At 43.4% G+C, this 25,814-nt stretch overlaps 1 protein-coding gene and 1 long non-coding RNA gene across 6 annotated transcripts in view; one reads left to right on the top strand and one right to left on the bottom strand.

Moving 5' to 3' along the window:
* The window catches only part of LOC133501748 (A disintegrin and metalloproteinase with thrombospondin motifs 20-like), a 117,562-nt gene that overhangs the window by 10,634 nt on the left and 81,114 nt on the right, over positions 1-25,814 (bottom strand). For both annotated transcript variants that reach the window (XM_061821670.1, XM_061821671.1), the window contains 4 exons: positions 24,492-24,653; positions 22,516-22,692; positions 3,538-3,705; positions 1,012-1,185 (listed from right to left, as the gene is read on the bottom strand). In XM_061821670.1, coding sequence (XP_061677654.1) covers positions 1,012-1,185; positions 3,538-3,705; positions 22,516-22,692; positions 24,492-24,653 — 681 coding nt within the window. The remainder of the gene's footprint in view (positions 1-1,011; positions 1,186-3,537; positions 3,706-22,515; positions 22,693-24,491; positions 24,654-25,814) is intronic.
* LOC133501749 (uncharacterized) lies at positions 6,892-17,635 on the top strand. Of its 4 annotated transcripts, none has more exons than XR_009795266.1 (5): positions 6,892-7,765; positions 10,970-11,066; positions 11,803-11,834; positions 11,977-12,099; positions 13,408-17,632. It is a non-coding gene; the product is annotated as an uncharacterized LOC133501749 (long non-coding RNA). The 4 variants fall into 4 exon arrangements; XR_009795268.1 differs by having other exon boundaries at positions 6,896-7,765; positions 13,467-17,632; XR_009795267.1 differs by having other exon boundaries at positions 6,898-7,765; positions 11,974-17,635.

The raw sequence follows: 25,814 nt of genomic DNA, 5'->3' as shown, positions 1-25,814 counted from the left end.
AGTACAGTTCAATCCCCAAATTAGTTTAGTGAAAAAAACATGACATCATCTGCATGTGGTGCATGCACCACCAAAATCATTTTTTATAGTTACACTTATGTAATTCAGTAAGATACGTCCTCAAAGATAAAAACTATTGCAAATTTAAAAAAAAAAACTAAATAAAAAGCTAAGAAACCAACATACTTATTTCTTAACGAATTAAAAAGCAAAGAAACTGAGAGACAAACCTACTGGGAAGTTAATGAACTAAGTCACAAAAAATGGGCCCACTTACGATCGAACTAATGACCAGAAAAGCCAAAAAAAAAAATAAGGAACAAACAATGAAACCAACTAACAACTTTACAAATCAGTCACACAAAAACAAACAAACATCTTACTACTGTAACTTTAAAAAAAAAAACTTGAGAAGCTAACAACAACTAACAAAATACCAAAACAACAATCGAACTAATTAACTTCACTTTACTTAAACAGCTAACACTGAAAATCCAAGAAAGAAAGGAACAGATTCACATTACTAACTAACTAACTAACTAACTAACTAACTAACTAACTAACTAACTAACTAACTAACTAACTAACTAACTAACTAACTAACTAACTAACTAACTAACTAACAAAGCTAAAGCTAGCTTAGCTAACTAAAGAACTAAAACTCTAACAAACAAAGAAACAAATGAACTAACAACCATTAAGCTGCCTAAGAAGCTAATTAATAAAAGTATCAAACTAATAAACCAAAAAAATAATAAATCGAGCAAATGTTAAGAAAAATAAAAACTTAACCTTCTTAATTTGAACTCTAAGTACCTACCAACTTAGATGTGGGCTAAACTGTGAAAATGCTTACAAATCTGAGATCTAGCGAGGACAAGAATGATGAGGTGCGATATAGTAGGGGAACATTTAATGCTTCCAAATGTTCTCACGGACCTCCAATCCTGCAGTAGAATGCAGGCAAAAAGCAAAACAACACAAACAAAAAAAAAAAAGATTCCTACTCACTTCCTTCCATGGAGCAGCGACCCAAGTGTAACGGGTGCATTCTGCAGTTTGGCACCGCTGGACGACGGCAGGCCGTGATGGAGCGTCACATAGATCTTCGCTGACCTTTCCGCTGCCTTTGAGCCTGCAGTAGACTCCTCGGCTCTGGAGTCCCACTCCACATGTGGCTGAGCACTGGTGAGACGAACCCCCCCCCCCCGAAAAAAAAAGGTCTGCATCACATCGACTATCACTGTCAGTTGCTTTCACTCCGCACTCGAAAAGATAATATGTCGCAGATTGCTGCGCCGTACAATCTGTTTTATGTGCTTTGACATCCGTACCTGAAGGAAGAGCACTAAGATGATTCCACTGATTTTTTTTTTTGTCCAAGCTCAGAAAGAAAAATTGAACAGTCTCCAGTTATGAATCTCTGTGGTATTCGTCATTGTATGTGTGTGGCGTGGAGAGCTGTTTCTAATATTCTGGTTTAGTCAGCGACATACAATGGGGTGATATAATATTACAAGCAACTTTGTTTAGTGCAATACATATTGTACATCCCAATAATGAATACTGGGACCAAGTTAATACAAGTGTAACGTAATAAGAACTACCGTAATTCCCGGCCTACAAACCGTGACTTTTTCCGCACGCTTTCAACCCTGCCGTTTATGCTGTGATGCGGCTTATTTGTGCATTTTTTTTCTAACGGGCGCAAGGGGGCACTCAAGCGGAAAAGGTAAGAATGAGAACCGGTGGAATATATGTGCCGAGGAAGTGACTTTTACCGGCCCTGTTAGCGCTGCGCTAGCGTTAGCAGTGTGCTAGCATGTTGCTGCTGTGTTACTGGCGTTTCTCAGTGATATTTACCGGTAAGTTTTATTCTAACCAGCTATGTTAGCATTAGCACTAATTTTAGAGTGGCGCTAGCATTAGCGCTAGCGTTAGCGTGGCTAACGTTAGCACTGCACTTGCATTTAACTCATGTGTACCGTCTTTCAATGTGTTTTTCAATGTGTGCACTTGCGGCTTTTATACAGCTGCGGCGTATGTATGTACCAAATGGTATTTCCTTTACAAATGTGAGGCTTGTAACCACGTGCGCTCCGTAGGCCGGGAATTACGGTAATATTGTGGGTTAAGAAATTTTATATATTGTCATTTGTTGACTATTTTGTTAAGATTTAATTGCAGGATGGAGAGATGGACGAACAGACCGATAGAGAAAAAGATCACAGAAGTCACAATCTTTCTTACTGCAGAACATAAAGACTTGTAGTAAAATTGAAAAAAAAAGAATTCCTTGGCTGTTCATTGTAAAACTCATTTTTAGCAAACACACACACAAAGAAACACTTTTTTAGTAGCTTGAAACTGCCAAATAGTGAGCCAACGCTTTCTTTTTTCACTTAAAGTGAGCTCTTAATTCCATAGCCAAGTTATAAACTTTAAATATTAATGGAATGGGTTCACACAGAAACACAGTTATTGCTCCCCTGGCTAGAGCATCTAAAATTAAAAACAGCTCGTCCGCCAAGTGTAACTTATCCGGTAAACACGTCTGAAGGACCGTAATGGCTCTTTTAAAGAGAGGTCAGCGAGGGGATCCCGGCTGGTCCACAAAGGTGTCACGTGCACGGATATGAAGACATAAAACATTTCTCCACAGCGAGGATCTCGAGCTCGCTGGTGGTTTGTCACGGATGATGATTGCTTCCAGAACTAACAGTGCCGGAGAGGAGGAGGAGACCCACAAGGAGTGGGGAGGAATAAATGGATCTTGGGGGTTATTTGAGTAGAATGGGGCCGGGTGGGGTGGATAAATCCTTGTAGGGACTTTTAAGTGTTGTGATGAGGTGGGGGGAAAAAATACTCTGCGTGTATTCAGTCTATGGGCCATCACGCTCTGTATTTTGTTCTTCGGAGATAAAGACGGGGACACGGCGTTCTTGTTTAGGCTTCTCTGAGAGTCGTGAAACGTATATTGGACAGAACATTCGAATGGCCGAGACGCATTCATATAGTTTGATCATTTTTTTTTTGCGAGGGGAAAAAGCTCTGGTAGAAAGCCTTTCGTAAAGGATTACATTGGGAAAACAATCAGACAGACGACCAAACATAATTTACAATGATATCTTTGCGTTTGAATTCTCCAAAAGTTAAGAGTTTGATGCCAATTATCTGAGTTGAAAGCATTTTTAGGAACAGTCGTCATATCAATCGAACAAATTGAATTGTTCAGGTATTAAAAAAAAAAAGTATAAAGGTTCACTGTAGTGCGTGCATAAAATGCAAAAGTGGACAAACGCAGATCCGGGATCTTCGAGACGAACCAAACCAAAGCCCCACAAAGAAGAAACAGAGCTAAAGTCCTGTAGCCTTTTTGGCTCCCTTGGAAATGCATCGCAAAGCAACTTTGAAATCAAATACACAAGATGTATGCGACACTTGTTTGAGCTAAAGGACAGTCAAATATTGTTTTCGTCTTTACATATATTATTCATCACTGTTCACTTGAAAAGACAATCAGACAATTTTGTATACCTTGCTCCACCTGTTGGCTTTCCACGTGGGGCACCCGCGGGCCCGGCAGGCCTTCTCGGTCCGGGGGCGAGGCAGGGGGCCGCAGTGTTCCTCTTCTATTTTGGTTCCGTTCTGGTCAATGCAGATGATCTCCCGGTGCTTGATGCCCCGCCCGCAAGTCGCTGAACACTGCAGAGAAAAGGAATAAAATCAGAAGATTTAGCACAAGTGGAAGAGTTCAAGTATCTTGGCGGTCTTGTTCACGAGTGAGGGAAGAATGGAGCGGGAGATCGAGAGATGGATGGGTGCAGCGTCTGCAGTGATGCGGACTTTGTATCGGTCTGTTGTGATGAAGAGGGTGCAAAATCGAAAGGCAAAGCTCTCAATTTACCAGTCGATCTACGTTCCTACCCTCACCTCTGGGCACGACTTGAGGGTCGTGACCGAAAGAACGAGATCCCGGATGCAAGTGGCCGAAATTAGCTTCCACCTCGGGTTATCCGGGGGGTCTCCCTTTGAGATAGGGTGACAAGCTCAGTCATCTGGGAGGGGCTCAGTGTCGAGCATCTGCATTGAGAGGAGCCAGATGAGATGCCTGGGGCATCTGATCCATACGCTTCCCGGACGCCTCCCTGATGAGGTGTTTCGGGCATGTCCCACCGCAAAGAGACCCCAAGGAAGACCCAGGACACGCTGGAGAGACTACGTCTCTCGGCTGGTTTGGGAACACCTCGAGATCCCTCCGAAAGAGCTGGAAGAAGTGGCCGGGGAAAGGGAAGTCTGGGTATCCCTGTTAAAACTACTTCCCCCACGACCCAACCCGGAAAAGTCGTAGAAAATGGCTGGGTGGATTTAGCACAATTAATGACAAGCACATGGGACCCCAACAAGATTCGCACTCTTATGTGACGTCAGATCGGATAGGCACAAGCTCACCCACGACTCTAATAGGATAAGTGCTACAAAAGCGGTTTGAAATTGTGTAAAAATGCACAATCAAATCATTGGGGCCAATAAGATTGGCGCTGTTTGACAAAGGATGGACGCTCGTTTCGGTCTCTGGGCTCCCTCACAGCATTTCACGGCCAAGCGACCGCGCTACAAAAACACCGTCTCGGCTAAACGACCAAAATGGAACACTCACGCTCGTGGAATGTGTCCAACTAGTCAACCTGTAAACAACAACAACAAAAACATACTCATAAGAGCCTCTCCGAACTGCAGAAACGCAAACCCAAACGCGTACGTACGGCGAGACGTTCATCTGGTATCAATAAGGGACCCTGAAGAACTTCAGGAACGCAAAAGGGGCAAACAGAAGAACCATTAGAAACCAGACGCGCCGATGAAAGCTCGGAAAGCAGGCCAGAGATGGTAGATTCGCTCTCCTCGGGTGAGGTCAGACAGCAATTAGGATGTCAGCTATTTTTTTCCTCGGCAACTGAGCGGGGTGCCCCCTTTTACAGACAGAGTTGAGGAGACACGGCAAAGGCCATTTTGTCTTGGTGTATTTTCCAGTCCAGCTCATCCGCATAATATCGCATTGTCCCCTAATGATGATCTCAGAATGTTGCGTAACACCCAACACAAGACAAGAGCACTCATCGAAAAGCAGGAACTTTACATTTGGGGTCAGGGGGTGTTTACAAATACCCGACTTAATTAACTAATTAAATAGTGTACACGATGGATCTTGGGAGAACAATTCAAGCGTGGTTGAGCTCCTGATTAACCACTTTAAGTCAAGGATCGCTGGAAGTACGGTCATGTATTTTTATAGGATACAGGTGTTATGTAGCCTAGCAAGCTAGTGCTCTCAATAGCGGTTGTATGTAAACACGCAAACGTTCTGTCCGATCATGCTCTAGTCTAAAATTTCAGAGTGTGGGAAGTAAATTTAATCACAATACAGTATTTTAATTGTAGTAAGTTAGCAGCTTCTAGCCGTTGGTTTAGAATGAGCTGCTGAGAATATTTTGATTCTCAGGATACGAGCTTCTTTCGGCTTGTCACGTTAGGGGTCACCACAGCGTGACATCGCCGATGAACACTCATATCTGTTTGGCACAGTTTTTATGCCGGATGCCCTTCCTGACGCAACCCTCTTGGGGAGTGGAGGCCCTCGGGGGATATGAACTCATGACCCTTGGTTTACCAAACCAATGCTCTAACCACTGAGCCACGGGGCCGAGTATACAGTACACAAGTATATACAGTAAAATAACACACATTGACACGTGGTCTCGTGATCAGATCGGTTATAAGTTTATGGAAGTAAATTTGAAATGCCACAGAAAGCAGGATTTGAATTTGAAATGTAAAGTGATCACGTTTTCTATAGTTGCTACAATTCGCTGTCTGAAATTCACCGTCTGTGCCACCAGGCAGGGTTACTTCAGGTCAGAACTGAACAACCAACCAATCGCAGACACGCTTTCTTAGTCACGTGTCGTCACATACTAAAAAAGTGTAACTGGATTGGATGGCTGTTTGTACAGTACAGAGAAGGTCAGAAGGAGCTACATTGTATCTTTGTAGACCTAGAGAAAGCCTGGTGTGGCGGAGAAATATGTTAGAATAGTACAATACACGTTTGAGGGCAGCAGAACAGCGGTGAGGTGGGCCGTAGGTGTGTCAGAAGAATCTAAGGCGAAGGTGGGACTGCAATCAGGGTTCCGCGTTGAGCCCCGTCCTGTTTACGGTAGTAATAGATAGGTTGACAGACAAGGTTAGACTAAAATCCCCCTGAACCATGATGTTTGCAGATGATAGTGCAGTGAAAGCAGGGAGCAGGCGGAGGAACAATTAGAAAGATGGAGGTACACACTGGAAAGGAGAGGAATGAAGATTAGCAGAAGTAAAACAGAATATATGTGCGTGAATGAGAGGGGCGGAGGAGGAAGAGATAGCGAGGGTGGACGACTTCAAATGCTTGGGATCAACAATACAGAGCTATGGTGAGTATGGCAAGGAAGTGAAGAAACGGGTCCAAGCGGGGTGGAACAGTTGGCGGAAGGTGTCTGGTGTCCTATGTGACAGAAGAGTCTCCGCTAGGATGAAGGGCAAAGTCTATAAAACAGTGGTGAGGCCGACCATGATGTACGGGTTAGAGACAATGGCACCGAAGAAACAACAGGAAGTGGAACTGTAGGTGGCAGAAATGAAGATGATGAGGGTCTCGCTCGGAGCGAGCAGGTTGGATAGGATTAGAAACGAGCTCATTAGAGGGACAGCCTAAGTTGGATGTTTTGGAGACAAGGTTCGAGAGAGCAGACTCCGATGGTTTGGACGTGTCCAGAAGTGAGAGAGTGAGTATTTTGGTGGTAGGGTGCTGAGGATGGAGCTGCCGGGCAAAAGGGCGAGAGGAAGACCAAAGAAAAGGTTGATGGATGTGGTGAGGGAGGACATGAGGAGAGTGGGTGTTAGAGAAGAAGATGCACAAAATAGGCTTAGATGGGAAAAAGATGACACCCTGTGGCAACCCCTAACGGGACAAGCCGCAAGAAAAAGAAGAAGTTTTCTGTAGCATTTCAAATTAAAATCCTGGAGGCACTAATTTACTTCCATCTCTCTCTCTCTTTTTTTTTTTTTTTTTTTTTTTAAACATTAGTGAGTACATTTCCGAGTGCTCTCTGTTTTCGGCTTGCCCCCTCGGCACTCGCCGGAATTGCTTTAAAGGAGTCGACCTCGGGCTTTAAGTACGCTTCCGAACGAACCGTCCTCTCATGGCCGACGCCGCGCACACATGCGTCGCACACATTGTAATTACCGAGGCATTTTAAACACAGGGCGGACTCAGCTGACGCACGACATCAAAGCCGGAGGATTCGACATACCGGCTGCACAAGAAAAGATAACTCCCTCCAGCACCTCAGATCCAGTTTTTTTTTAGTGGTGGTGGTGGTGGGGGGGGGGGTGTTGAGAGAAGAGCAGGCCCCTCCTCGTAAAAGAAAGGAGCGAAAAAGAAAATCGCAGCCATACGGGCTGCACTCCCCTGCCTGAACTTTATCTGCGTTTTAATGTCGGGGGAGGAGGAGTGTGTGTGAGTGTGTGTTGTGGGGCCAGTGGGTAAAGACGGGGCTATACGTGCTCCTCCCTCGCGTCGTATGTCAGCCATTAGTGCATCGCAGAGCGCTGGCACGGCGGCGAAGCGTAGTGGACCGCAGGAGCGCTTCGACCTCGCAGACAAAAATGAGGGGAAACAACAAGATGACCTTTAGGACCCATGCGCACCCCCTCCCCCCGTCAGGTAGGTCCCCGGTTCAATATTTAACAATTTAAGGAATTGAACAACCAACAAGGCCACTACGCCTGCACTGATGTGATTCTAATCTAAGGTTTAAATGCTGTTAATAATGTGTGAAAAGATTCCCCCCCCCCCCAAAAAAAAAAGTCTCTCACACGGGAAACACTCTTGTAACTTTTTTTTTTTTTTTTTTTACTCCCCTCCCACGTTGTCACGGCCATTAATTTCACACGATTAGCCATGACTGTGATTAATCTGTTGTAATCCGGGTGTGAGGAGGAGTGGGAATTTCACGGAGCGGATTAAAGTGGAATCCCCCCCCCCCCCCCGCATAAATGAACGCAATAGCAGCCAAGGAAGACAAGTTACTCCCCGAAACGGTACCACACAATGGGGCGAGAAACTCCGAAAGGTTCGCTTTAAGTATGTCCACCGCAACGGTCCGCATTTCACGGGTTTTTACAGCGAGTCACTTAATTGAGCGCTAAACCAGATACACTTTGTTTAAATCGGGCCCAAGGAAAGTTCATCAAGGTAATAAAGCGGGAGTTGTTGGAAAGAAAATTAACACTGGTAGCTGTCTTTTTTTTTTTTTTTTTTTGCGTGGGGGGGGGGGGGGCAATGTCTTTGTGCAGAGTAGACAACCCAATGGTGACCCCACCCACATGATTTCTGGCTCCAAATCAGTCAATAGGTTGCTGGCAAACAGTTTCGCACCTGAAAAAAACGTGATGGGAAAGATATGGACTTGTTTAAGTCCATTTTATGTAATGATATACTGACACCGGCGGCACGGTGGAACAGCTGTAAAGCGTCGGCCTCACAGTTCTGAGGACCCGGGTTCGATTCCGGCCTCGCCTGTGTGGAGTTTGCATGTTCTCCCCGTGCCTACGTGGGTTTTCTCTGGGCAGTCTGGTTTCCTCCCACATCCCCCAAAACCTGCATTAATTGGACACTAAATCAGCGATTTCCAACCTTTATAGAACCAAGGCACATATTTTACAACTGAAAAATCCCACTGCACACCAACAAACGGAAACATCACCAAAAATGGATCGATTAATTATCGTATGTACTTCCTGGCATCTAATAGAAGAGGATTTTTTTTTAATCTGTCTATCATTGTGTCTCACTGGCATAAATAGATGAATAAAGATACATTATTTCTTGGAGTGTTTTTTTTTTAGCAGTTACATAAAATTGGATAATTTCCCACGGCACACCCGAAGAGCGCTCACGGCACACTAATGTACCCCGGCACACTGTTTGGGAAACACTGCTCTAAATTGGCCGTCGGTGTGATTGCGAGTGCGACTGTTGTCCGTCTCTATGTGCCCTGCGATTGGCTGGCAACCAGTTCAGGGTGAACCCCGCCTCCTGCCTGTTGACAGCCGGGATAGGCTCCAGCACTCGCGCTACCCTTGTGAGGATAAGCGGCAAAGAAAATGAATGGATGAATATATTAACACATCACTTGTATATTTTAAAAACTGTTTATGTGGTGATCGTCTAGCTATTAGCCACAAGACTTCACAAAAATTGTGTACATGTTTACATGTGTACATGTTATTTATTGATGTTCTTTACTAAACCTTTTCAGCACACCGCCATTAAATGTCTTTTTTGCTTATGAATGCAACCTTTTGGCCAGAAACCCAATCTCTTTCTCCCGTTTTGACTTAAGCAGAGTTGACGCTCCCTTTTGTGCTGACCTTTATAGTGGAATCTGATTGCTCTCCCGCTTTGTAGACTAACAAACGTCTGTTTTTGGCATGTTATAGTCAGTCAGGGCTTTTAAAGGGAGAGCGCAGCCAAAAATCCGAGTGCCAAGGTTACACGTCAATCACATAGCTGGCTAATAGTGAACACATTTCCGAAAAGTGAGTTAACCTTGGGCAATGTGCGTGTTTAGACTAAGCGGGTCGTGCGTCGAGAGCCAGAAATTCACTGATGTCTTGTCAGGGTCACCACAGGGGAACCTCTGAATTCGTACAAATTAGAATTTGTCGCACAAAACTGAGTTACAGTGATGATTTGTAACATGTGAATTGATTTTTAAAACGGGAGCCATCCCCGACAAGAAAGGTACTGACAAAAACACCGCACGCCGCACTCAACCGTGTTTCCGCCTACCATTGTGGCTTTGTGGCCTCTTGTAGTACCAAGACTGACCTCTGACAGGTAGCATAGGCTAACTGTTTGCTCTTGTGACAGCGTCAAAAACGCTTCTCCTCGTCTTTTTTATTATTGCAAATGACTCATGAGACACGTTATACAAAACCAGCCAACAAAACTAGTTCCGCTTCTACTTATGTCCGACAACAGGGCAAAATGCAGTTTGATTCCTAATCGGCTATCAATTCCTTGCGTGCAAATTGACCTCACGCATAACGATTTGTGGCTGTAAATAGCCAACATCGATCCATCCATCCATCCATCTTTCCATCCATCCATCTTCTTCGCCGCTTAACCTCACAAGGGTCGTGGGGAGTGCTGGAGCCTATCCCAGCTGTCAACGGTCGGGAGGCGGGGTACCCCCTGAACTGGTTGCCAGCCAATCGCAGGGCACATAGGCACAAACAGCCACACTCACAATCACACCGAGGGGCAATTTTGAGTGTCCAATTAATGTTGCATGTTTTTTGGGATGTGGGAGGAAACCGGAGTGCCTGGAGAAATCCCACGTAGGCATGGGGAGAACATGCAATTGAACCCAGGACCTCTGAACTGTGAGGCCAAGGCTTTACCAGCATATCTACCGTGCCGGCCAATCGTCAACATATTTAGCATTTACAATTGTCGGATTATTTATATTCTGATCTGTATGATCAGTAGAACATTATTATTAAAATTATCTGTTGAAATATCCCCAGTCCCTGACCGCATTTTAAACCTCTAATTCAATTTTCAAGAAAAGCCAATCAGAGACTACAGTGACGACACGTAACCAAGTAGTCAATTATTTGCACGTCGATTACGCTATTATAGTTTCTAGGATGGATTATTTAATTCTGGTTGGCAAAAAAAAAAGATTTAAAAAAAAGGAATTGGAAAGATGTCTGCTTCAAATCAGTTTTAAGCTATCTAATGGTGATGTGTGTCACGTGCGAGGAGGTCTCCACGGCTGAGTTTGGAAAACCCCGCGTGCGTCACCGAGTTGTCAGGTAAGTCGACCACCTCTCTTATATTTTCATTTGATTGTACCAGGCGGACACGAGTCAACGCTCGCTTCCTGCAGTCCAATTCCAGTGGTCTGTCGACACACTCGCAGCCGTCAGAAATCCACTTTGAGGCGGCCAATCGAGTGAGGTGACGGGGGCAGCCATGCAAAGCTAAGAAATAGTTTAAATCCTCTCTCATTTAATCATGTTTTGAGAAGATCTTTATCAACAATTACGAATTTTCAGGGCCGCTGCCATTTTCACGAGTCACATGACCCAGGCGGGCGGATGTGACGTGTACCTTGCCGCGACAAAGGCTCGATTACATGGGACACCATTTATGCCCAGCGCCGATTTCTCGGATTTATCCTCATCTGATGAAGAAATAGCAGTATCGGTTGATCGGGAAGACGGAGGAATACTTCCATACAGATTTAAACCTCTGGCTGTAAATAATGTTGAATATTCGGATGGTTGTTCGGAGGCCTACGCGCGACATCAGCGCGTAAACAAAGGCCCCCGGAGCTCCGGCCCGGCAGCCGCGGATGGTTCTTTGGATGGGAATGGCGCAAAGTCTGACAAGCGAGCTCTGGCGGCGGGCCGTTAGCCGAGCTTCGGCGTCCGGGGAGGCCGTTAGCCTTCGGTCATGTGACTCGCGAAAATCCCCTTGAAAATGCGTAATTGTCGATAAAGATCTTCTCAAAACACGATTAAATGAGAGAAGATTTAACATGACATTGTCAAAATAAAGTACATATTACATGACCTTCTGATACATTGTTCATGTAAACCACTGGATTTCCCCTTTAAGTGTTTCAATGGGATTAAAAATGTTTTATATGGCCTTTTTAATCGTTTTTTTTTTTTTTCATCTGTCAGGGTGGGTCTAGAACGTCTCCCCAGCACTAAAGGTAGGTTCACTCTTATTTGTGTAACACGATTTCGAGGTTCGTCTGTATTTGGCCGACACTTCGTGCCTGCTTCGTATCACTAATCAAAACAGGAGGGTAAGTCAAACCAGCCCACGTACAGTATGTCTTTGTTTCCAAGCAGTATCAGCACACCCGACCTCGATTTAAAATAAAACATGACGGGGACGCGAGGCAGGACGGTCAAGAGTCACGGGACATCGCGATCACGCACGAGTCAAAACAACGCTCGGTGCGGAAGCAGCTGGTAAGAATGCTGACAAGATGCATCGATGTGTTATCCGGGCAAATGTGAGCTGAAATACGCCATTTTCAACGACTGATGACTTTCAGATGCGCCAGTCCCGTTTTGTCTCGATCGGGATCAGACACACGGGTGGAAACGATTCCCTGTCCAATGCCGTTTCTGTCAAAACGTCAGCTTAAAACCCGACATCCTCCGTTTGATTCCGAAGTTTCAATCTTTAAAATGATTGGCAGTGCGCGTAAGCACGTGCCGTTTCTTCCACGCCGCATCCTTTTTAGGTCAACAGCACTCACAGAAGATATACCAAGCGACCATAAGTCAAAGTGAAATGCCAAAACAGCGGAGTTCGGGACTAAACATTCCACAGAGGCGCCCCCAAGGATATGCAACACAGATACGTAAATGAAAGAGCCTTGCGCAAACAGCATATGTCTCGCATACAGAAAAAGCTTGGCGGGAACGTCAAAAAGCAGTTGACCTTTGAGGCCGACAAAAAAGCTGAACTTCCTCTCGCCGCTAAATATCAGCCAGCTGTGTTTCTACTCAGGCAGCAGTTCTTAGAAAACCAAGATCTCCACCCGCCGCTCTCAAAACACGGCCACAAACAAACTGACGCAAGAGCGCGACAGCGTGCTTTTATGCTCGTTTCGCCGGGCTGACATTCCTTTCCGGGCTTTGACCGGCCAAAATGTCTCCCTTTACGCAACTGGAGGGAAATTTTTCGTTTGAGTCTAAAGTAGAACGAAATCTATTCGGCATCCATACAAACTTTTTACTCTTGATTTTAAAGTGAAAGCGGCTGTGGCGTATGACAAACAGTGATGCTCCAGGTGATTTTTTTGTAAAATTTTAGGTCCGCTGACGGTGTAGTGCAGGGGCGTCAAACTCATTTTTGTCGCGGGCCACCTCGTAGTTACAATTTCCCTCAGAGGGCCGTTATGGTGAAACCTTAGAAAGCTCAAATCGCCTCATCATATTCACACATGAGATTTATGAACGAGTTTTGGAATCAGAAACCAAGCGTGATGGGTTTTTCAACCATTGTTCATGTTTGGTAACACAAAAATTGTTATAATATCGCAACATTATCATTTATGTTATGTGACAATTTGAAATGTTGGGACGTATTTTCACAAGAATTACAGATTTTGACACCGATGCATTCGTGGGCCACATGAAAAAGTGGCAGCCCGGATCTGGCTCCCGGGCCTCGAGTTTGACACCTCTGGTGTAGTGCTGCACTTGCCTGACTTTGGGTTCAGATGCCACTCAGTGACAAAATTAGCGCAAATGGTTATTTGTGTCTAGATGTTCCCTGTGACTGACGAGCGACCAGTTCAGGGTTGTAAGTCCGTCTTTCGCCCCAGCTAGGATAAGATCCTGCGTCCCTGACCAGGATAAGCGGCGTTGAAGAAGGGTGGAGAATTCATTGCAAGCAGATCACATGTATGATGTTTTATTTTAAATGTCCTGGAATCTACAGGGAGTCCTCGGTCTACGACTGAGATCCGTTCGTACAGTAGCGACTTAACTCGGATTCTACCATTAAAGTTAGAATTGACATCAAAATACTTTGTATAAAAACCAAATACATTGTAATCAACAAGATGACGTACATAGCATGAGTGTTGAGAGGTGGATGGAGAAGAAGAAGGGGAGGCGGTGCTTAGCTATTGCGGAGGAACCTGGTCCTCAATCCTCTCCATCTGGAGAAGTATCAAAGAACCTTGTTTTGTGATTATTGTATCCGACATCGGAACGGAACCCTTCACAAGGGCTAAAATACGGGCTTTGTTTTTAATAATTGTCACCACGGTCGACCGACTGAAGCCTCGGTGGTGTTGCTGTCTCTCCTTTCTCCAATCTTTTCATGATCTTGAGCCTCGTTTCCACGGTAATGAATTTTCTTATGGCTTCAGAAGCATTTCTAAAAGACACAGCTTTCTTCCTTGGGGCGATAATGTCGAAAAAGGAGGGCGAAAAATGCGAAGACACTTCCGGCGCACACACACGGACAAGCATGAGCCAGACAAAATGGCGGACGGGAGATGGGCGTTGTAAAGTCGAAATGTCTTAGGTGGAGACCGTCTTAACCCGAGGATTCCGTGTATTCCTGTTTACAGAAAAAAATCTGTTCACTTTCATCCCAAATGTGAACCGTGACCTATATATCAAGGTACGTATCATACTATAATATTTGCTAGTTTCCATGAAGGAGTTCAGAGCAATCCAGTTCAACTCGCAAACAAGGTCCATCTTTTTGGTGGGAATGGAAAGACCAGGACAGGACCAGGCTCCATGGAGTCTGAGCCGCTAGCTTCAGGAAGTCCTCCTACGGGTTTAAAAGGCGCTGGGACGACGGCCCTCAAGGAAAGTCAGAGAGGAGCAGTGGACCAAACTTGTTCCGTCGGAAGCGACCTAACCGCTTCCAGACCGTCACGCACGGCCTCCTCTCATTCGTCATCGATGCCTCTGGCCTGACGTTGTCGCTTATTTCCTTCCAACTAACTCAGCATATAACAATAAACCACAATTAAGTGGGGCTCGTTAGAGCGATGATAAATTGCTGAACTCACCACAGCTTTTCGAATGAAGCGTAGTTTCAAATGCACTTTTGTCTTTTGTCCTGAAAGGGCCACCATATGTTACCTTCTGTCAGACTGACGACAAAGGAGACATGCGACTCCAACCTAAAGGGTGGGTGGGGGTGGTGGAAAGCCATTTAGTGCGTTGCACATCTGGCCCACAGTTCTGAAGTTCAATGTTCCAATCTCGACTCCTCTGCGGAGTTTCCATGTTCTCTCCTAAACCAAACATGTTATGATAATTAAAGATCTAAATCAGGGCCTTTCAAACTGGTTTGGGCGCCAAATCATTTGCAATCCAGCATTATGTCGTGTCACTTAAGGACACACTTGTGTGGATATGGGGATTGGCGGCAAGTAAAAGAAACCAATTACTTGTCCCGACATTAGCTTAGAGCCAATTAAAAGCTCTGATTATGATTGTGATGCATCATCACATGACGAATAAAGTCATCTTTTAACAACAGAAGGCGCATTATTTACAAGAATAAATAAAAAACGGGCATCTTTTGAGAACATTGTGTCGATCCATTTTATCCAAGAATATGGACTATGATCCTAATTTCAGAGAAAATATACCCCTCCCCCCAAAAAATTAAATGATATGAAGAGTATCAAGTCAAGAATAAAGTATTTTTGAAGTTTACTTGGTAAACGATGACCTCTTCCCTCTTTAAACTTTAACCTAATACCATCATATTGTGACTTTATCTTGGCAAAACTATTACCGTAATTCCCGGCCTACAGAGCGCACCTGGTTCTAAGCCGCACCCAGTACGTTTGTCAAGGAAATACCATTTGGTACATACATACGCTGCGGCCGTGTAAGAGCCGCAAGTGCCCACATTGAAACCCGCATTGAAACACGAGATATTTACAAAGAAAGATGCTATACAGAAAGAGTTTAACGCTAGCGCCGCTACGCTAACGCTAGCAACGCCGGGCTAACATGGCCGGTTAAAGAAACATACTGGTAAAAATCATTGAGACATGGCACTAACTAAGTAACTAACCAACTAACATGGCCGGAGCGGTAAAACTCACTTCCTCGGTACATAGATTCCATGCCGCATCACTGCATAAACCGCAGCGTCGAAAGCGTGTGCAAAAAGTCATGGCTTATACGGTACTTTCATTCTCGTAAGAAATATCGGATGTCTTTGGTCTTGCAAAGATTAACCCTTTTTTTTTTCCTCTTGGAAAGAAGACTTTTGCTTGATTTAAAAAAAAAAGAAAGATTTTCTAAACAATTTGAATTTGTTCTTGCTTCCATTATGACTTTGGCGACTTGGTAATTGCTATTGTACGCTAATGAGGACGTCTGCTGTAGAAAACTATTGCGACAGACTGAAATGAAAGACACCATCGGAAGGAAGGAAGCAAGACGAGCCTGAGCGAGAAGGAAACACGAGCCCGATGATGCCACGGGCAGTGGACCCCACTTGCGCGGGCCTGACAGGTTTGAGGCGCATTCTACCCTCGGGCCAAAGTCAAGCGTGTCAACGTTGTGCATGTGGATTTCATTTGGGACGACTCCATCCACGGGAAGGCACCTCACCAGGAAACGGTATGTTTTTATTAGAAGCCGGCAGCCCTTAAACAAGTGAAATGGATCTTTTCCCGGCCAATCGATCCCACGTGGCCACCCGACACAATCTGACGACCGCTTCCAACTTCGTTCACACTCCTGACGTTCTGCTTTTCTACTTCCTGCGCAATAAATATGCCAACTGTGTTGTGTCTTTTCTTTTGGACAAATGTGATTTCATGTTTGACGGTGGTGGGCAACAGCAAGTTATAACCGAAGCAGTCTCGCCCAATTAGGGTGATCGAGAGGAGAAAAAAAAAGTCACTACAAAGGCGTGAAAGTACAAACTACATGAATCAAGAATCTGAATCAGAATCAACCATTTTCCCCCCAGAAGTGCCACAAGAATTCCAGATGACCGCTGTTGCAATTGAGTAACAACAGGTAACTACAGTGACAGGTACGAAAAAAAAAAAAAAAAAAAGATTGCTGTGACGCAAGGTAAGGCTACTACATGAATATGACGTTATGAAGAAACAAGTGTCCTTTTTTTAGTAAATAACATGTTCAATGAGATTCATCCCAGGAGTCACTGTTTGTATGAGATGTATTGTTTTGTAGCTTCTTTTTTCAGATTTATAAGCGCGTTTTCTATCTGTACATACTAGTGGAATATTAGTTGTCTTAGTGTTCTCCTACAAAAAACTATGATTATGATAATTCAATATGCACAAAAATATGTATATATACATACATATACAAATATATATACACACGTATATACATCTATATATATAAATACATATACACACATATATATACAGTGTATACATATACACAAATACCTATGATTATGATCAACGTGTTATAAATATACATATATATACAGTATATATTGTATATATTTGTGTTATATATATATATACATACATTTGAAGTTTTCAGTTGGTATTGCAATTGTTTTACTTTTTAAAATAGTTTAGTGTATAATAATTGATTATAAAAATGATTATTACAATATCCTAATAAAAAATATGAAGTATTGTGTACATATTTGTATATTATTTAGCATAACAAGGCATTAGGCTCAGAAGTAGACATTAAAATTAGTTATACAGTATTTTAATATCATTCATGATTAGGAATTAATAATACATGTTTTTATCGTATAAATATTTTCATTTGTATTTTTTCAATGTGACAGATATAGGACAGAATATTTGGTGTCTGTGTCTATGAAAGCTTTTGCAATCAATTAATTGTTGGAAATTATCTTTAGCTTTATAATAATCGATTGTACATATTTGTACCAGCATAATAAAGTTTGTTTCAAATACTTCTTGTGGGATTAAGTTGTATGTTCCCTTTCATCTGATGTATAATATTAAATTCTGTAAGCATGTGCAATATTTTGTGTGCATGGAGAAACAACACAAGCGTCACAGTTTGGGTTCTTTAATCATCTTTAAAAAAAGAGGGAAGGAACTAACTGGAGCATACAGTATAATTTTTGTGTTTTTGTAATCCCTCTGAAATAAATAGCATCTTAGAACAATTAAGAAAAACATGCAAAAGTAAAATACGCTGACGTTATGAATGTTATAAAGCAGCCGTTTGTCTTGGGCGCGTCAGTATAAATGTTGGGAACATTTGCCTCGTGTTTTATGGCGGCTCGCGATTCGTTTGCCGGAAAGCGGCATGTCACAGCGCCGGGTTCACGCTGCGCTTTTATGTGGATCTAAATAAGAGCATGCACACACACGCAAAAAAACCACAGACAGAACCAATAAAAACTTTAAAAGCCGATTTACACGACAAGTGTCTCTTGTCTAACATTTTTATTATTGAGCTTCTGATGAAAATGATGCAGTGATGCTTGATTCGGTGAAGGTTTCATATCTGATATTTTCTTAGTTTGATTGAATCAGATGCTGACAATTGCTTCCAACGAATCCCAGAAAGAACAACTCAATGCACCACTGACGACAACAACCGTCCATCTTGCATCAGGTCGCCCCAATAGACAAAATTCTACCTTTGACCAAAAAGGAAATGGCATGAAATGTTTAGAATTTAAAGGTCTAATCCAGAGGATGTATATATTATTTATATATCACACAAACATAGCTAATTTTTCATTAAAAAATATTTAAAAAATTCTCAACACAACAGAATTGAAATAAATTAGCGCCACAGTGCACATTTTCTTTGTAATCCAAATGCCTCCGGTGGCTGATTCAAATCGAGGTTCTGTTGTAGCTGGTACTGTGTGACATCACACCAAGACAACGGCAGTAAAGAAAATGGCTTCCTATATAGACAATCATACAGAGAGGAACTGAAGAGGGAATTTTCTTATTCTTATTCTTCCCATGTTGTAAAAACATCCCATGCAGGTGTAATTCAACCAAATATGTTCAAACCGGAGTTGACGAATGCAACGCAAGGACGGAATTCGGCGAGACCTGACAAAGTTGACTTTGCATCCAAAACACAGACTGGTAGGTGCCTCAAGAATTTTACGTACACCTTATTGACGAAATAATAATAATAATTAAATTATGTTTAAATGTCTGATGCTGTTTGCACACAACAGTGAGTCGTTTGTTGTTGTTGTACTAGCAATTGAGTTGGCACAAAACAAAAATCGAAACCTTTGGTATCGTTGTGCGTTTAAAGATTTAGCCCGTATTTCAAATAATGAATCTAACACTTGAGAACACACCGCCGTAGTCAAATTTCAGGAAGACCTCAGCTTCAACATTACACTAACTTCGTACAGTGTCCAAATTTCGTCACCTCCTAAACATCACATGGATACGGATATTAGCTGACATATATGTCGGTATCGGTATTGTACTTACATTTAAAACGAGGTTGATACTTCTCAATACTAAACAATTGAACACGTACATACTTGCTTGCAAGCGTAGCCAAGCGTACCGGGTTTTCAAAGCAGTCCTCCGTGAAATGCTTGGAACATATTACTGTCCACTTTGATTTGTAAGTCCAATGCTTTGTCTTCACAAACCTGATCCATAACCTGCCCATCTGTTCATCTTTTGGCCATTCATGTAAGTTAACTTCATCGGCGTTTGACGCTTAACAGCCGTATACAACACACTTCCTCACTATCTTTGCTAGCCTTTTCACTCTCTGGCTAAATGTCATCGTGACGTGATGTCACATTCCGGAGAGTTACGGAACTTGCCGGATCTAAGTACCGTGTTTTCCGTCCTATAAGACCTAAGAGCCTTTAATTTTCTCAAAAACTGACAGTGCACCTTATAATCAGGTGTGCCTTATATATGGATCATTATTGAGCCTTTGCTGCAGCTCCATCTAATGGTTGCATAACGTAACCCCAACCTCGATTGTAGCGTCGATTCTATGCGCCTTATAATGCGGTGCGCCTAATAGTGCAGAAAATACAGCAACATTTTCTTTGCCGCTTATCCTCATGAGGGTCGCGGGGAGTGCTGGAGCCTATCCCAGCTGTCAACGGGGAAGAGGCGGGGTACACCCTGAACTGGTCGTCAGCCAATCGCAGGGCACATGGAGACAAACAGTCGTACTCACAATCTCACCGAGGGGCAATTTAAAGTGTCCAATTCATGTTGCGTGTTTTTGGGATGTGCGAGGAAACCGGCGAGCCCGGAGGAAACCCACGCAGGCACGGGGAGAACATGCAAACACCACACAGGCGGGTCCGGGATTGAACCGGGGACCTCAGAACTGTGAGGACAACGCTTTACCAGCTGAGCCACCGTGCCGCCTCTAAGTAACATTTGGAACAAAATCTCGAGACTGACTTTGACGCTAATTCATTTCATTTCTGTTGTGTTGAGAAATTTTTCAATATTTTTTTTAAATGAAATTTTAGCTACATTTGTATGATAGACAAATAAAATACATTTCCTCTGGATTAGACATTTAAGAGTCAAGTGAGAGAGCGAGTACTGGGGCAACACTGAAAAGGTTTCGGTTTAGACTGACTATCTGACACCAAAGTCTGATAACTCAACCAAGCAAATCGACCAAGGAACAAACCTCGCAGCACGGAAATCAAGATGCGGTACGGAAAATGAGAGCCCCTCAGTCAGCAAACTGCCACATGCGCGGGGCAGATGGCAAAGGACACAACCTCGCCGCGTCCGTATACGTCCATGTTGGCGCAAACCAGTCTGCCAAATTGGCAAACACGCAAGCGAGCCTTCTACTTCTGCACCACCTTTTGTGGTCTCACCATGTTGCTTCTACAAATTATAGAACCTGTAGTACTTTTCTCATCTTTCCATAAAATTCTGAGTAACAAGAGTACAGGAATAAAACGTGTACTGCATTTGACCATCGACGCACTCAGGAGGTTTAGTGTTGATATCCTTCAAAATGAATCTGGTCCTTATCTAAGTTGCATTGACAATTCAAGTGTTTTAAGCGGGGATTTAAATCATTAACGTTGCAACATTAGCTACTGGGGATAAATACTTTTTTATGGATGGAAAAAAATCCTTCGGAAATAATGAAAAAAAGAAATTGTCAAAAATAAAAAATAATGGGGAGGAGGTGTGTTAGCTGACTAAAATGAATTTTTAGCAATGATGCACAGATTTTGACTGCTGTTTATATACAGTAACCATAACGTACAGCCAATAATCACAAATTCAAAATTAAAACCCAAATCTCTAGATGTTCTGCCATTGTTTTGCCAAGACATCACATAGCCAGTGAGACCACTGATATCCTGAGACCGTCAAATACGTGGAAAGAAAAAGTCTACGCAACTTTAATCAGATGCTAGGTTATTGTGATATAAAAAATAATAATAATCACAATAAATCATTTAAATTCTATAACCTGTTGAACTCAAATAGTGAAAAAAAAACATTTTCATGAGGCAAAATAAAAATAAACAACTGATAATATAGTTGCAGAAGTGTACACATCCTTTTAGAACTGGGAATGTGTCTGTGTTCACGGTTCACATTGAAACGCGTGTTAAGGCGTGTCAGCCCCCACCTGCCACCATCTCAAGTGCCTCTGATTAACCGCTAATAAAGTTTTGAGGTTCTAGTTGGCTTTTCCTGACCGTTTTTTTTTTTTTTTTTTTTTTTTTTTTTTAACATCTTGCGGCATAAGCCACGGTTCAGCAGAACGCTTCCACAGCACCAAAGGGATTCAGTTGTTCGGACATCAGTCAAGCAGAAGGGTACAAAATAATTTCTAAAGCATGAAATGAAATTGAAGACACCGAAGACCGTCATTGTCACGAGTGAGAACAAAGGTCAAGGTTTTCGGAATGATAAACACTTCCAATGACCTGTCATCACAGTGAGCACAAAACCTTCAGGCTTCTGCCAGGAAACAAACAAACAGGAGAAAAAAAAAAAAAAAACTTTATGGGGGGGTTAATCGTAGGCACTTTAAGCAGTGGGAAGTGTATGCTGACACGCAATAAAAAGTTTTAAGATGATTTCACTGTAGGTTAGTCTATTTTTTTTCCCAGGAAAAAAAGCAATTGTGAAATAAATTTGAACAGGAGTGTGTAGACTTCTAATATTCACTCGACTGAGTTTATTGAGAATTTATGCCCACTCTGTGTTTAAAAAAACAGCAACATATTTTACTATTTTTATTTAATGCTACGGCGTGAATATTACTTTTGAAATAGACTTGACTGTCAAGATGGACAGAAAAAAAATGAAAATATTTTCCTCTGTACAATACTGTATTTACTTTAAAGCGATACAAGAGGTCTGATGAAGAGCACCGGCAATTTATTTATTTTTTTTTTTAAATAATCAGTAACGAAAAATAAACCGCTGGGGAAAAACAAAACAAACCTGTACAAAGATACATGTACAAAATAACAATAGCAGCTGTTTGTCGCTGTTCGATAAAAGCCATAATATTAACTCTTATACACAAATATACACTTGTGTACTAGGGATACATGGTGAACGGCGGCGGGAACAACATACATATAACATTACTGGATGTCTTGAGTGTAAAAAAAAAAAAAAAAAAAAATGGAAAAATTAGATCCATGTGTTTGTAATGAACGCCTAAGAGAAGCACCATTGTGTCTTTGTGTGTTTTAGCTCTTTTGTTTCTCCGTTCTAATCAGCACCATGTCACTGCAGGGCCCCCGACTGGGTGGGCTGGGCCCCGGCGCACGTCAACTAGCGCGCACGTGATAAGCGGCGCTCAAGTTGAGTCTCCCCCCACCCGCAGCGTTAGACTAAATACACGCCGGGTTTATTTTGCGGTGATAAGCGTCAGGTGAAGGGAACGCTATCGTACCGGCTTCCATGGTCTGCGGTGCCAGGAGGCGGAGCCCGCGCAGGGCTGCAGGTTGCACTGCTCCATGTCCAGCGGCTTGTCCAGGATGTCGCAGTTGTAGTCGTTGAGACGCTCGCCGCTGGGCCTCTGGCACACCACCAGGCGGGTTCGCCTTCCCCCTCCGCAGCTCTGAGTGCACTAAAGGGAAGGAGCCAGCGAAATGCACTTCAGGGATGTACTGTAGGTCAACCCCATCCCCGCCCCCAAAAAATTAGTTACTGGGAAAATAGCACTCTACGGAATTGAGCTTTATAGGCTGGAGGCCTTTTAGCAACTCCTAAAATAAGGAAAAACCCACCACATGGTGAGGCGGCTTTAAATCGTTGTGGTCCTCGGCTGTGGCACAGCCAATCCGAACGCATGAGAGAAGTTGAGAGCAGCTTAAAGGCTCCGTCACACCATGACGTTCTGGTCAACGTTCTCTGAACATTTCAATCGTTCTATTTTTCAGCATTCTCAAATGAGGATGACACATCTGGCGTGTGACTAACGTGTGTCTAACGCACGAGAAGCTTGTATCAGCGACCAAATAAGATACCCCTAAAAACCATTAGCGTGTGCTAAGGTGTCACTGGCGCGCGACGAGCGATTTGTCAATGTTAGACGAGCGTGTTGAGCGTGTGACTAAACGGGTGAATAACGACAGAATAGCGTCTTGCTGGCGTGTAATTTTTACAGTGGAACGGGAAGGAGAACGTTGGAAATTTCATACTCAATTCAGTTGTTCTCGTGAGTTTGAACAGTCAGCATCATGCCGCCCAGACGAAAAAAAGGTGGGGTGCGGTCTTCAGCAACTCGCGCTGCAAGTAAGAATGCAAAGCATCGGTTTATATACGTTTGGGAAACGCACGAATGACGCTCAATGGACGCCAAAGGACGTACGTTTGACTTTAGTTACACGCCGTGTGCGCTCGGGGAAGTAACAACCAAGTAGCACTACAGTAACGACTCACTAACGATAGCAAAACGCGTGCAACGCTCGGCGAACGTTAGTAAAACGTTCCACGAACGTTCTTAAAAGTTCTGCAGCGTTTAAAATTAAACGTTGATGAACGCTGGTCTCAGTGAGAACTTTTGTGCATGTTCAAAACTTTTTTTCCGGACCGGCGTTCTCCGCCGATTCCCAGCGATCATTGACGTTGACTAGCGTTCAAACAACGCTCTACTGGCGCTATCCCGGCGACCGTGGACGACTACCAACGTTTCCTCAAACGCTATAGAACGCTGACCAGAACGCCTGCCTCCTGCCCATTGACAGCTGGGATAGGCTCCAGCACTTCCCGCGACCCTCGTGAGGATAAGCGGCAAAGAAAATAGATGGATGGATGTTTTAAGGTTAGGTTAGGATATAACGCATGCGAGCTCCCTCGATGTAAAAGAAGGGGAACTATGAGACCGGGGGGATTTCCCAGTAAGCGTCTGCTACGTACCCAGAGTTCCCCTGTTAGTAACGCATGTGCATTAATCACAAGGAGACTTTTCAGCATGGGGGAGCACTCAGACCATCACACCGGCTTTGTTGTGAGTGTTCTCATTTCGCAATAATTGTATGTCTGTCTGTTTGTCCCGTTCAATAAACATCTGAAAGTGCACAAGCGACCGGATCTCCTTGCCCACAATGCGAGGGCACTGGAGTGCCTTATTGGCTCCATTTTTTAATGTGAAAATTCGGTCTAATTGTTGGTGTGTGTGTGTAGTTAAAACAAACAAAGTAGAGGAAGCACCGTGTTTGTTGAAAACAGATCTGATTCAAATCAATAGACTGATACTCAAACTTGTGCAAGACTTATTCCAAGATATGCTTTTTAAAAATCAGGATCTGGCGTACTGCCGTGCTGGTGTGACACAATGCAGACACAACAGAGGATAAGTGTGGAGTAGAGTAGTAAGGGTCAGAGAAATTCAAAAAATAATAAAAAGCAAAAAGATAAGCTCACCTCTCCCCAGACGCCGAAGTTCCACAGCGGACACGGCCCCGAGTTGCAGCTCTTGGACTCGGCCGGCTTGACCCTCTCATCGCAGTAGCTGTTGCTGTGGCCGTGGGCGTCCTGGCAGACCACCACTCGCCTCTGGAAGCCCCCGGCACAGGTGCTGGAACACTGAGGAGCAGACGGCAGGTCACGCACACGCGAAATTAATATACCGTCATGCACAGTCAGGAAATGATTCATCAAAATGTATTCTGTTGCTGTCTATGGTGCCAGAAAACTGTTAGTGTGGTTAATCTTGTGGGTCTAATGGTCGTCCAAGTGTTGTTTTGGACTGCATTACACTGAGGAAGAATTCCAAATGTTTGACCGTGCATGTTCGAGGCAAAGTTCTTCTTTGTCAGCTCACTGCTGAACAACAAACACCTGCCGTGACCTCCCAGTCTGCGTCCAATAACAATGACGCTCCCCTCACTGTTAGAGGATGGAGGGGGGGGGGGGGGGGGCGTTTGGTGTTTTTCACAAGGGAGGACAGCAGCAAGTGAGCATGAACAGAGGTTTTGACTCAGCGCCATCACAAGCAGATAGGAAGACATTGGGGAGGAATAAGTGTTTTTTTTTTTTTTTTTTTAATCTCAAGATCCCCCCTACAGAGGACAGATTCTCTTCAAGAGTGAAGCAAGGAAGCAGGCCAGTGCAGCCAAGTGGAGACTGTGGAGAATTTTACAGTAGCGTCAAGCTTGAAGGAACAGCAACAGGGTTCAGGATTTTATTAGCGACCGAGAGCAGTAAAAAAATGGACCTGCAGCTATAATGTGGAGACTGTGGAGTACATTGCAACAGTGCCCAAAGCGAACCCACAGTCACATGACACGCTCATATAATAATATTTGTTATTTTTTGGATATTATTAGGGCGACTAAGGGCAGTGAGAAAACAGAGCACTTGAGCCAAGTGGAGACTTGGGCTCGACTGAACAATTAGCTGCCTGATATTAGTTAGGCCTTTTAAAAACTACAAAAAATTGCGGACTTTCCAACAGTTTTTTGATTAACACTAACACTTTCTAAAATAATACAAGATTCTGACTTGAAAAAAAAAAAAAAATACTGGCAAAAAAAATGTCCAATTTTTGCAGGTTGACAACTCTTCTTTTTTCTCATGCTTTTTAGAATGTAACCACTTTTTCATCACACTGTATGCGGTTTTAATTGTCTTTTTTAAAATATTTTGTTTGTCATTTTTATTGTTTTTATCCCATTTTTAATGTTTTATCCCTTTGTTTTCAAATGCTTGTAATCCTTTAAAGCACATTGATTTACCTCGTTTATG

The sequence above is a fragment of the Syngnathoides biaculeatus genome, chromosome 6 (assembly GCF_019802595.1).
Source record: "Syngnathoides biaculeatus isolate LvHL_M chromosome 6, ASM1980259v1, whole genome shotgun sequence".
In the NCBI taxonomy this organism is placed as follows: Eukaryota; Metazoa; Chordata; class Actinopteri; order Syngnathiformes; family Syngnathidae; genus Syngnathoides; species Syngnathoides biaculeatus.
This window is presented reverse-complemented; position numbering and strand designations above follow the sequence as displayed.